At 41.3% G+C, this 12,476-nt stretch overlaps 1 protein-coding gene across 1 annotated transcript in view; it reads right to left on the bottom strand.

Moving 5' to 3' along the window:
* Window positions 1-12,476, bottom strand: part of LOC308676280 (integrin alpha-D-like) — a gene marked incomplete at its 5' end in the record, with an annotated part of 49,414 nt that overhangs the window by 6,684 nt on the left and 30,254 nt on the right. Inside the window, 7 exons of the mRNA XM_081342093.1 lie at window positions 198-276; window positions 407-490; window positions 1,651-1,730; window positions 1,831-1,944; window positions 4,767-4,911; window positions 6,181-6,254; window positions 11,315-11,466. Of these exons, the coding sequence (XP_081198219.1) occupies window positions 198-276; window positions 407-490; window positions 1,651-1,730; window positions 1,831-1,944; window positions 4,767-4,911; window positions 6,181-6,254; window positions 11,315-11,466 (728 nt within the window). The remainder of the gene's footprint in view (window positions 1-197; window positions 277-406; window positions 491-1,650; window positions 1,731-1,830; window positions 1,945-4,766; window positions 4,912-6,180; window positions 6,255-11,314; window positions 11,467-12,476) is intronic.

A 12,476-nucleotide genomic window follows, 5' to 3' on the forward strand; every position in this document is an offset into this window, starting at 1 on the left:
GACTAGATGACCTCCAAGATCCCCTCCAAATTTATTGTTGTTGTTATTAAAATTACAACCCTATTTAAAGGAATACCCTTTAAAGATGGGTGGTGACTAAGATGTGTGGACTTCAATTCCCAGAATTCCCTAGCCCCATCTTTCTCCTCTTCCCACCAACCCCCAGACTATAGTTTTTTCTTCATTTTGCCCTTCACCTCATATCGGTGTTCAACACTCTTTTGTGCATCTTCTTGGCCAACAGTGAAGTTCACATATTTGGTGGACTCCTCGCCCCTGAGAAGATTTAACAGAGACAAGAATTTTGGTAGAAATGGAAGATTCCAGAGACAGCATCCTTGAGAGAAGGATGAGGTTTGCAGAGTCTACATTCTATCTCCTTTTTAAAATATCCATATTAACTTACATGTTGATAAGCAGGTGTACAGCATATCTGACAGGCAAAGTGGCTTCATAGCTGATGTCCTTGGTGTTGGTGTTCCCATTTTCACTGGACAAGGGGAAGAAAATATGATTTCATTTAATCAGGAAATTCTAAAACAACCTACCTATATTACTCTGTCATATGATGCATTTTACATCTCAATCCTGATCGTGCACTGTAGCAAAAAATGCTTTGACAGAATATATAGCATGAATCTTTAGCTAGTTTTTTTGCTTCTCAGCCAAGTTCTGTCTTAATATGAATCTTCCTTCATTTTTCCCAAGGAACAGCATTCTTGACATTTTAAAATTTCTAATATTTCATAGCCCTGGGAGAAAAACTGTGCCGGAGGACCCACAGAATTAGTTACAGGCAGGTTAAAAATTATATCCCAGGATGACAACACCCTACTATAGAGAAGTGTACAATGTTTTTGACCTCTTTGTTTATCACTTTACTTCGGCAAAATATTTTTTTCTGCTGCCCTCAAAAGTATAAAGGCGGCCAGCAGAGTTTTACTAAAAAATATGATTTACATTCATGCATTTTCAAACATTTGGTCTTTGAGGATCACGGTCGACCTGAATTTGCCTTCTGCAAGTACCAGATCTCCACTGAGGACACTAAAACATGTCCTTTTACATACAGTATAACACTGAGCAAGCTTTTTAGGTTTCGTTACTTTTGTACATACTGAAGTATACTCAACTGCAATGGCTACGCTGTCTTCAAGGACACTGCTTTTTATTTTCCTATTGAGAAATCCCTATTAAGTCTTCACAGAAATTTCAGGGCAGCCCAATAAGACAGCTTGAAAGCTGTGCAGTAGAGTATCTCACACCACACGGTTGGCACCCAAATAACTCAGACCTTGAAACAGTAACATCAGGGATTTCTTGATGCTCTCTGAGCTTGGTCACTTTCTTGCAGATGCTTCATTATGCAAACTAGTTTACCTCATCACTGCTAGCACTGATAATGTTACCTAGTTTGGGTAATGAAACGTCTGCAAGAAAACAACCAAGCTCAGAGAGCACCAAAGACTCCTCATTTCAACCCCGAGCTACAAATATTCTCCTTTACTGATAGTCATCTCAGTTACACACAGAGAGACACACACACAGACACACAGAGCCTTATTGTTGGCCACCAGCCTCCACCCTTAAAAGCAACTGAATACTATTGGCTTTCTGTTAACCCACAAAACCCAGGAGCGTGGATGTTACCTCTCAGCTTTGACCATGATCTGCAGTGTATTCCCTAGATCAGCATCTGGGAAGACATCAAAGGTGGCAACAAAAATAGCCTGAAACATGCAAAGGCGGGGAGAGTAAGTGGTGTACAGCTACAGTCATCCTCAACTGTTGTGGCAGTCAACGCAAATACACAAAGCGAGCAGATCTCACCTCTGCTCCACTCCAGAAAATAGGGTGGTTGATGTTACAGGTGGCATTCCGGCTGGCTTCTTCTTCCAGGGCAGGGGCTGAACGGCACTGGACCCGTGTCACCTTTCTGCTGGCCTAAGGCAGGAGTGCATACAAAGTTTTGAGAAGAGGAACATAATGTCAGTCTTACTAGATAGCCCAGATAGGAAACACAATCAGATAAACTAATTCTAATGCATAATGGAATTTGTTGGAGAACTGAATGCAACACAATTTCATTTTAATGTATGCTGATTAGTGTGCATTTAAAGTGACAATAAAGTTTCTATTCTATTCTATTCTATTCTATTCTATTCTATTCTATTCTATTCTATTCTATTCTATTCTATTCTATTCTATTCTATTCTATTCTATTCTATTCTATTCTATTCTATTCTATTCCATTCCATTCCATTCCATTCCATTTCTATTCTGTTCCGTTCCATTCCATTCCATTCCATTCCATTCCATTCCATTCTATTCTATTCTATTCTATTCTATTCTATTCTATTCTATTCTATTCTATTCTATTCTATTCTATTCTATTCTATTCTATTCTATTCCATCTCTATTCTATTCTATTCTATTCTATTCTATTCTATTCTATTCTATTCTATTCTATTCTATTCTATTCTATTCTATTCTATTCTATTCTATTCCATTCCATTCCATTCCATTCCATTCCATTCCATCTCTATTCTATTCCGTTCCATTCCATTCCATTCCATTCCATTCTATTCTATTCTATTCTATTCTATTCTATTCTATTCTATTCTATTCTATTCTATTCTATTCTATTCTATTCTATTCTATTCTATTCCATTCCATCTCTATTCTATTCTGTTCTGTTCTGTTCTGTTCTGTTCTGTTCTGTTCCGTTCCGTTCCGTTCCGTTCCGTTCCGTTCCGTTCCATTCCATTCCATTCCATTCTATGCTATTCTATTCTATTCTATTCTATTCTATTCTATTCTATTCTATTCTATTCTATTCTATTCTATTCTATTCTATTCTATTCTATTCTATTCTATTCTATTCTATTCTATTCCATCTCTATTCTATTCTATTCTATTCTATTCTATTCTATTCTATTCTATTCTATTCTGTTCTGTTCTGTTCTGTTCTGTTCTGTTCTGTTCTGTTCTGTTCTGTTCCGTTCCATTCTATTCTACGTATTCCTATTCTATTCTATTCTATTCTATTCTATTCTATTCTATTCTATTCTATTCTATTCTATTCTATTCTATTCTATTCTATTCTATTCTATTCTATTCTATTCTATTCTATTCCATTCCATTCCATTCCATTCCATTCCATCTCTATTCTATTCTATTCCGTTCCGTTCCATTCCATTCCATTCCATTCCATTCCATTCCATTCCATTCCATTCTATTCTATTCTATTCTATTCTATTCTATTCTATTCTATTCTATTCTATTCTATTCTATTCTATTCTATTCTATTCTATTCTATTCCATTCCATTCCATTCCATTCCATTCCATTCCATTCCATTCCATCTCTATTCTATTCTATTCTGTTCTGTTCTGTTCTGTTCTGTTCTGTTCCGTTCCGTTCCATTCTATTCTACGTATTCCTATTCTATTCTATTCTATTCTATTCTATTCTATTCTATTCTATTCTATTCTATTCTATTCTATTCTATTCTATTCTATTCTATCTCTATTCTGTTCTGTTCTGTTCTGTTCTGTTCTGTTCTGTTCTGTTCCGTTCCGTTCCGTTCCGTTCCGTTCCGTTCCGTTCCATTCCGTTCCATTCCATTCCATTCCATTCCATTCCATTCCATTCTATTCTATTCTATTCTATTCTATTCTATTCTATTCTAAATAGTGCACTGGGGTAGGAAGATCAAAGGACAATCTAGGAAAATGGGGCTTTCCTATATAGAAGACACTCTGTGAATGTGAAGAACAAGCCAACACACTTGCTATGGTGCATAAAACGTCCTTCAACATGTATGGAGGAAGACCATACATTGGCGAGAGAACATTTTTGTCGACATGGCCCATTACTGGGTAAATGTCATTTAGTTTTAATACTATTTATTTTCTATACTTTTAAATGTCTATATTTTTATGACCTATCTTATGTTTGTTTTACTTACTCAGTGTTGAAAGTTATATGTCTGTAGTTTCTAGGTGCTTCTGACATGAATAAAGAAAGACAGTGTAAAAGCTACATTAACAGAATCTATCAGGTCTGGCAGTACAATTCACCCACTGTCACTTTTACAGCTCAAGAGTTCAGGGAGAGTCCCTTCTGAGCCTCTTGGTCCACACAATATGCAGCTCTGGGCTATGCTGTCTCTTATCTGTTCCCTAGATAGCACGTCTTGCCTAGTCTCCCTAGGTCTTTTCCACATACCATTATATATACCGTGTTTCCTGGAAAATTTCTCCGGCACCAACAGCCCTGCCCAGCCGGCCCACTTCTTCTGCGGCCAAAGGAGCAGCTTCATTCTGCAACTGAGAATGGAGCTCGGGCCTGCATTTCACACTCAGGCCTTTCCAGAAGGCCTCTGCAGCCAATAACCAAGCAACGGATTCGATCCACAGCTCAGTTTTCGGCTGCAGAGGCCTTGCAGAACCGAGGTATGGATTGAATCCATTGCTCGATTATCGGCTGCAGTGGCCTTCCGGAAAGGCCAAACTGCAAAATGCAGGCCTGGGTGCGGGTTGCGTGGGGCAACTCCACACCCCCAGCCTAGCTTGATTTTTAGATGTGTGCGTCACCCCAAAACTAGGGCTTGTTTTTGAGGTAGGGATTATATTAGGCCCACCACCAAAAATCAAGTTAGGGCTTATTTTCGGGGTAGGCCTTACTTTCGGGGAAAACACGGTAACAACCCGAGTAGGCTCCGCCCCTATTCTGCACCTCTGCTGGCATCCTTTATTCTCTTACCTCTTGTAGCAAGGTGACTTTGCGATAAGAGAGTCCTGCAGGGTAGAAGAAGCATAAAGTGCTGCGATAGGCGTCCTCCCCGTGGTTCTGAAGGGAGGCCGTTATGGTGAACTCGGGAGTCAAACCCACATCTAAAGTTTGCAGGCTGAGTGGGAGTGAAGAAAAGAAACTCTGGGTCCTGGTTAGAGGTCTCAGATCATGAAGGTCACACACAGGCCATGATTGATGAATCAATAAAAGAAAATACTCTCACTACTTACGATTATAGAGGTAGTCCTTGACTTACAACAGTTACCACTTTTTCACTTACAACAGCACTGGAAAAAGTGACTTATGAGCGTTTTTCACACTTATGGTCTTTGAAGTACCCCTATAGTCAGGTGATCAAAATTCAGATGCTTGACTGACTCATATTTGTGACGGTTGCAGTGTCCCAGAGTTACAGAATCCCCTTTGGCAACCTTCTGCCAAAGTCAATGGGGAAGCTAGATTCACTTAACAACCGTGCTACTAACTTAACAACTGCAGTGATTCAAGTGTAGCAAGAAGAGTCACAAAACAGGACAAAATTCACTTAACAAATGACTCACTGAGCAACAAAAATTTGGGGCTCGATTGTGGCCATAAGTCAAGGATTACTTGTATTTGCATATAAGAATATCAAAGAAAAAAAAAGACACCCCTTGCCATTTGTCCCTGCTGAATTTGTTAAGGGCCACCTGAAAACAGTGGCCCTTAAATTTGTCATGAGCAACTTCGCACATTGCTTTCAATGGGCCTTAGTGCACGTAACATAGACTTGATCCCACCCTTTAATTGAAGATTAACTGAAATCTTATCAAGAGTGCTTATCAGCCAAGGAATTCCAAATCAATAAGAGCTTATTCCATTAAAGCAATTAGTTTCAAGGCAGCTTGTTATGTTTGTAACTTAATAGGGTTCCAAGCAGTACTGTTTGATCTAATAAGCACAGTTTATGTACAGATTGGTGATAACATTGCACAAAGCAGTACTATTGATATATCCAATCAGAATGAAAGAACAAATGGATTCAAGTTTAAATTTTAAAATCTCTATGGAGTGGAAAGGCAGAGGCTGGTTGAATTTATAACAATTTTGCATAAAGGACTGAAAAATGTTTTTGTCACAGAATCCTTCCCAAAGTTGTTAGAAAGGGTAATTTGGTAGAGCATTCAAAATTAGGTCAGTTGAGGTATGGCAAAGATCAGTGTTTCTCAACCTTGGCAACTGAAGAGGTGCGGACTTCAACTTCCAGAATTCCCCAGCCAGCTGGTTGCCGGGGGAATTCTGGGAGTTGAAGTCCACACCTCTTTAAAGTTGCCAAGGTTGAGAAACACTGCTGTAGATAATAGGAATGTAAGGGAGAAGGTGTGGGAGAAACTATTTCTCTTACCCTGAGAAAGTAAACGAGGTTTGCAAAATGTCTTCACATAGCCCATCGTCCCCACAATTCTTCTCAAAGGGGAGCTGAAAGAAAGGAAGGAAGGAAGGAAGGAAGGAAGGAAGGAAGGAAGGAAGAAAGAAAGAAAGAAAGAAAGAAAGAAAGAAAGAAAGAAAGAAAGAAAGAACTTAAAAGACAAAGTACACCTCAGTTTTGATGATTTGACTCTATTCCTTGAACCCTGCACCAACATTTCCTTCTTCTATGGCATTGGTTTCCTTTACCTATGATAGCCATTTACAGTACAGTAATTGTACAGTAACTGAAAGGCAAGTCAAAATCACCACGAGAGTTAATGGAACTTAATAAGGGGAACCCAGAGCTCCTATGCAACTGACCAGCTTCCCCTTCTTTCCTGCCTAACAGAAATTCCTGAAAGTGACAGAAATGGACATTCTGCTGCCCCCCGCTGCTCTGCTGCAGCCCCACACATTACGGATGTGTGATCGTCTGTAACTAACTAACAAGTCCCCTTGTTAGTTGTTCCCCTCCCCCCCACCTGTTCCATTGAGTATAGAGGAGGGGGCCAACTTGATTACAAAGGTGGCTAACAAGTTTATTTGATTAGTGACCTGCCTTTTCCTCCTGCAGGAGTGTAAGGTGGCATACCTAATGCTTCCTCCCTGGCGTCAACTTCCCTCCGCCCTGTGCGTTCCCACAGAGAGGGCCTCCTCAGGGTGCCACCGGTCAGAGAATGTAGATTGGTGGCCCCCAGGGGGAGATCCTTCTCTGTGGGCGCCCCGGAGCTATGGAATCAGCTACCGGTTGAGCTCCGGACGGCGCCCGATCTTCGCTCCTTTCGCCGCAATCTGAAAACATACCTGTTCGAACAAGCCGGCCTGGCCTGAGGGGGGATTGGTGGGGTTTTTACTATCATTTTATTGGGGTTTTATTAATGTATTTATTGTTTTTTATGGGCATGTATTTAATTACTTTTTAATTTTTGTAGCTTTGTGTTTTATTCTTGCCCTGTACACCGCCCTGAGTCCTTCGGGAGAAGGGCGGTATAGAAATATTAATAAATTAAATTAAATTAAATTAATTATCTGTCCTCACAACACCAAGCCTATGAGGTAGGTTGGCCTAAAGACCCCTAGGTGAGCCTCCACGGCTGAGGGTGGACCAGATCTTGGGTCTCTCTGCTTCTAGTCCAACACCTCCACCCCTAAATGTCTACGGAGATTCTCAGTCATCCAGGTCACGGTTGTCCCAAAGATGCTTTTTCAAAGGCAGCTAGACTTTCTTTGGTTTTGCTTCAAGACATTTCACTTCTCATCCAAGAGGTTTCGTGTAATGTATGGGGCTTTGTCTTGCTAAGGGATATCACGTGGGGTTAATTGCTGGAAGGTTGCTCAAGCAGGGAAGCTGGCTAACGGCTCCCAGCTCCTCAGACAACCCATCTACAGTGCCGCTATTGGCTGCCTCTAGGGCGGCAATAGGGACATGGTGGCTCAGTGGGTTAGGACGTTGAGCTTGTCGATCAGAAGGTCGGCAGTTTGGCGGGTCAAATCCCGAGTGCCGCGTAGCAGAGTGAGTGCCTGTTACTCGTCCCAGTTTCTGCCAACCTAGCAGTTCGAAAGCACGTAAAAATGCAAGTAGAAAAATAGGGACCACTACGGTGGGAAGGTAACAGCGTTCCGTGCCCCTTTGGCGTCTAGTCATGCCGGCCACATGACCACGGAGACATCCTCGGACAAGTGCTGGCTCTTCAGCTTTGAAACGGAGATGAGCCCCTAGAGTCGGAAACAACTAGCACGCATGTGCGGGGGAAACTTTACCTTTACCTTAGGGTGGCAATAGGGTGTATAAATAATAAATTGCTGCATTCGCAGCCCTGTTTCTCAGTCCAGTTCCTGCAACCAAATAAACAATGATCTTTGCTGAACTCACTCGCCTCGTCTCGTCAATCAAGCAACGAACCCAGTATCTAACATTTCCATTCTTTCCATTCCATATGCTTCCACTCTCCACCATTCTAGTCTAGTGAAGAGAAGGACCAGGGGAGACACAATAGCAGTGTTCCAATATTGGAGGGTCTGTCACAGAGAGGAGGGGGTCAAGCTATTTCCCAAAGCACCTGAAGGCCAGATAAGGAATAATGGATGGAAATTGATCAAGGAGAGATTCCATCTAGAAATAAGGAGAAATTCTCTGACAGTTAGAACAAACAACCAGTGGAACAGTTTGCCTTCAGATGTGGTGGGAAGTCTTCAGGAAGAGACTGGACAACCATCTGTCAGAAATGGTATAGGGTCTCCTGCTTGGGTGGGTGGGGGGTTTTGGCCTAGATGACCTACAACTCTGTTATTCTATTCTATTCTATTCTATTCTATTCTATTCTATTCTATTCTATTCTATTCTATTCTATTCTATTCTATTCTATTCTATTCTATTCTATTCTATTCTATTCTATTCTATTCTATTCTATTCTATTCTATTCTATTCTATTCTATTCTGAAGCTTCTTGGATGAGAAGCGAAACATCTTCAGGCAAAAACCAAGTCCAGTTGCCTTTTGAAAAAGGACCTTTAGCGTGATCTTCAGCAGCATACACCCTGTTTTTGGGACTAAAAGAGAGAGAGAGAGAGACTGTCCCAAAGACCCCAGGGACCTTCTATGGCCAGAGGTGGGGGAGGGACAAGATCCTGGGTCTCCCCACTCCTACTCTACCACCTTCTCACCACTATACAACATGGCTCTTGGATTGAGAGGGATTGGCCCAAAATGCTCTAAGGAGCTTCTATGACTGAGGGCAGAAGAAAACCTAGATAGCCAAGCTCCCTAGGCCAACACTGTAACCACCACCCTGTTCCAGCTTTCAGGGTGAGAGAAAGGGACTGGGCCCAAGACACTTAGTTTCTATAGCTGAGGAGGATTACAATCTAGGTTTCCTCCTCACTCCTAGTATTCGCACACTACAATACACTGACTCCGGCTGTTGCTGGCTTTTGGGGTATCGTGATAAACCACAAGGACAGTCACCTCGGCTGTATAGTTTTGCTTTGACTCTTTGCTCAGGATGGGCAGGAGATCTGGGACTTTGGCGATGGATTTTCCTGTGAGATTATAATTCAGCCTCAAAGCAATGGGTGTCAGGGTATCCTCGGTGCCAACCTGAGAGAGGCAATACAGAATATATATATATATATATATATATATATATATATATATATATATATATATATATATATATATATATATATATATATATATATATATATATATATATATATATATATATATATATATATATATATATATATATATGTTTAAGTATTTGTCAAGGCTTTTTGAATATATATATATATATATATATATATATATATATATATATATATATATATATATATATATATATATATATATATATATATATTTAAAAATGCATACAGTAATCAGCTCCTTTTGTAAAACGAATGAACCACTTTTTTCATTGTCAACAGAATGAATTACAGGTGGCCCTTGACTTACAACAATTTGTTTAGTGGCCGTTCGAAGTTACAACAGCACAATAAAGTGACATATGACGGTTTTTCACACGTGCAAGCATTGCAGCATCCCTATGAGCACGTGATCAAAATTCAGGCATTTAGCAGCTGGTTCAAATTTATGACAGTTGCAGTGTCCTATGGTCATGTGATCCCCTTTTGCAACCTTCTGACAAGCCAAGTCAATGGGGAAGCCAGATTCACTTAACAACCGTGTCACTAACTTAACAACTACAGCGATTCTCTTAACAACCGTGGCAAGAAACTGGCAAATGGGGCAAAACTCTCTTAACAGCTATCTCACTTAGCAACAGAAATTTTGGGCTCAATTACGGTCATAAGTCGAGGACTACCTATATTTTTTTTAAACAGGGAACATCTGTTCTTGAGATAAACAACATTGCCATCAGCACCTGAGGGAATGCCACAAATATGTTTTCGCTGTATCCAAAGCTTCTCACTGCCCACCTTGCTCCAAAAAAGCAATAAAACTGTGCAGCCATATGAAAGTGGCAACGTCTTTAAATATGTATATCCAGGAGACATGTTCCTAGCAATGTTATATTTCTTATCAGGATTTCTGTCCGCTGAATGGCACAAAACGTGCCCGTTATAGAAATATGGCCTCAGCAGATCTATTTATTTATTTATTTGTCTTTCAGGAATCCTGAGTGAGGTTAAAATTAAAATTTAGCATTGAGATGTCATGGATGGGGCACGTTTTATGATTTGCAAAGGAAGGGAAGAACTCAATCTTGGTAGCTACGGTATTTAGATCAGGGCTTTTCAACCTTTTCACCCATTGTATCACTTTTAGGATATGGCAACATCAAGAGTACCACCAGTCGCCTAGCAAGGGGTCAAAAACTTGATGACCAAAAAAAAAAAGGAAAAAAGTGATGTAGTACAGGTAGTCAACTTACAACAGTTCGCTTAGTGACTGTTTGAAGTTACCGTGGCACTGACCCCCCCAAGCCACAGCCGAGCAAGACACCTGCCTGCCCGAGGTTTTCATTGTTGTGAGCATTTCTGTTGAGGATTGGCAGTGGGAGTGGGGTGGGGGGTGTTTGGTTTTTATTCCCTCCCCTCTGCTGGGTGGTTGCAGCAGGTTTTGGTCACTTCACATGACCCTGGGACACTGACCATCATAAATATGAATCAGTTGTCAAGCATCTGAATGTAAATCACAAGACCCTGGGGATGCTGCAACATTCCAGCTGATCAGAGCTTCTTTTGGGTTCAGCAGAAGCGCCAGGATCAGCGCCGAGCTCCAGCTGCAACCTGGTGCTGATCCTGGTGCTTTTGCTGAGCCCTGACAGCCCTGCAGCTCCAGCTGTCTCTCGCTCAGGCTTGTGCGGTGCTGCCACCGGTTCAGCTCATTCCCCTGCCCTGCTACCCCTTTTCTAGGATGGTCACGTACCACCTGCCAGGTGCCAATGTACCACAGGTGGTACCCATACCACTGGTTGAAAAGCCCTGATCTAGATAACTCGAGCCTTCAAGAGGATGAGTCCTCTGACTCCCCGGCCAGAGCGACCGAGACCAATCAGATCTCGAGCAAGCGATCGAAAAAGAAACAGGACATAATGCCAACTCACAGACAGTTCAATCCGATGCTTTTGACACTTTTGCTCAAGTCCAATTGAAATGTTTGCTTGCAGGATGGGAGACTTAGACGCGAAGAAGGCTCGAGCTTTGATTCTGTGGGAATCCAGGGTCAGGCGGTAGGAAAGCTCACTGTGGATTTCATCTGAGTGGAAAAGAAAGAAGAGCTTCAAATCTTTCCTCGTGGACTGCTGTTCCTAGAAAAATGTCTGCTCTCAGCCGAGTGTGAAGGATTCTCTCTGTCAGGGGAAGGGCAGTAATTCCCCATCCCTTTATCTGTTTCAGCCCCATATTTTTGTACAGGCTTTCTTGATAAATGATGGTGTCATTATTTCATCTGAATTTAATTTCATTCTGAGCTTGGTTGTTTTCTTGCAAATGTTTCATTACTCAACTAGGTAACATCATCAGTGCTAGGAAGGGAGTCGGGCATGCTCTCTCTTTATATACAAGTTGCTTGCCTTCTCAGTGTTTGATGGGGATGACCTTGAGTACTTCTGACTTGGTAGGTAGACAAGAAAAACCAAATGTACAGGTATAGTATAGGGCAGCGGTAGGCAACCTTGGCTCTTTTATGACTTGTGGACTTCAACTCCCAGAATTCCTGAGCCAGCATGGCTCAGCTTGGAAACTTCTCCCTTTCCCCTCAGTATGGCTGGCTCAGGAATTCTGGGAGTTGAAGTCCGTGAGTCATAAAAGAGCCAAGGTTGCGTACCCCTGGTATAGGGGGTACCTTGCTCAATAGTAGTAACTGTGAGAGGGATAATAATAATAATAATAATAATAATAATAATAATAATAATAATAATAATAATAATAATAATAATAATAATATAAAGTTGGAAGGGACCTTGGAGGTCATCTAGTCCAACCCCCTGCTCAGGCAGGAAACCCTATACCATTTCAGGCAAATGGCTGTCCAGTCTCTTCTTAAAAACCTCCAGTGTTGGAGCATTCACCACCTCTGAGTCCTAGTGGACAGTCACTTCAATATGAACCAGCCGTGTGCTGCAGCTGCCAAAAAAGCCAACACAGTGCTAGGCTGCATTAACAGAGGGATAGAATCAAGATCACGTGAATGTTAATACCACTTTACAAGGCCTTGGTAAGGCCACACTTGGAATAGTGCATCCAGTTTTGGTCACCACGATGTAA

Source organism: Vipera berus, assembly GCF_964194415.1.
Source record: "Vipera berus genome assembly, chromosome: W".
Classification (NCBI taxonomy): domain Eukaryota; kingdom Metazoa; phylum Chordata; class Lepidosauria; order Squamata; family Viperidae; genus Vipera; species Vipera berus.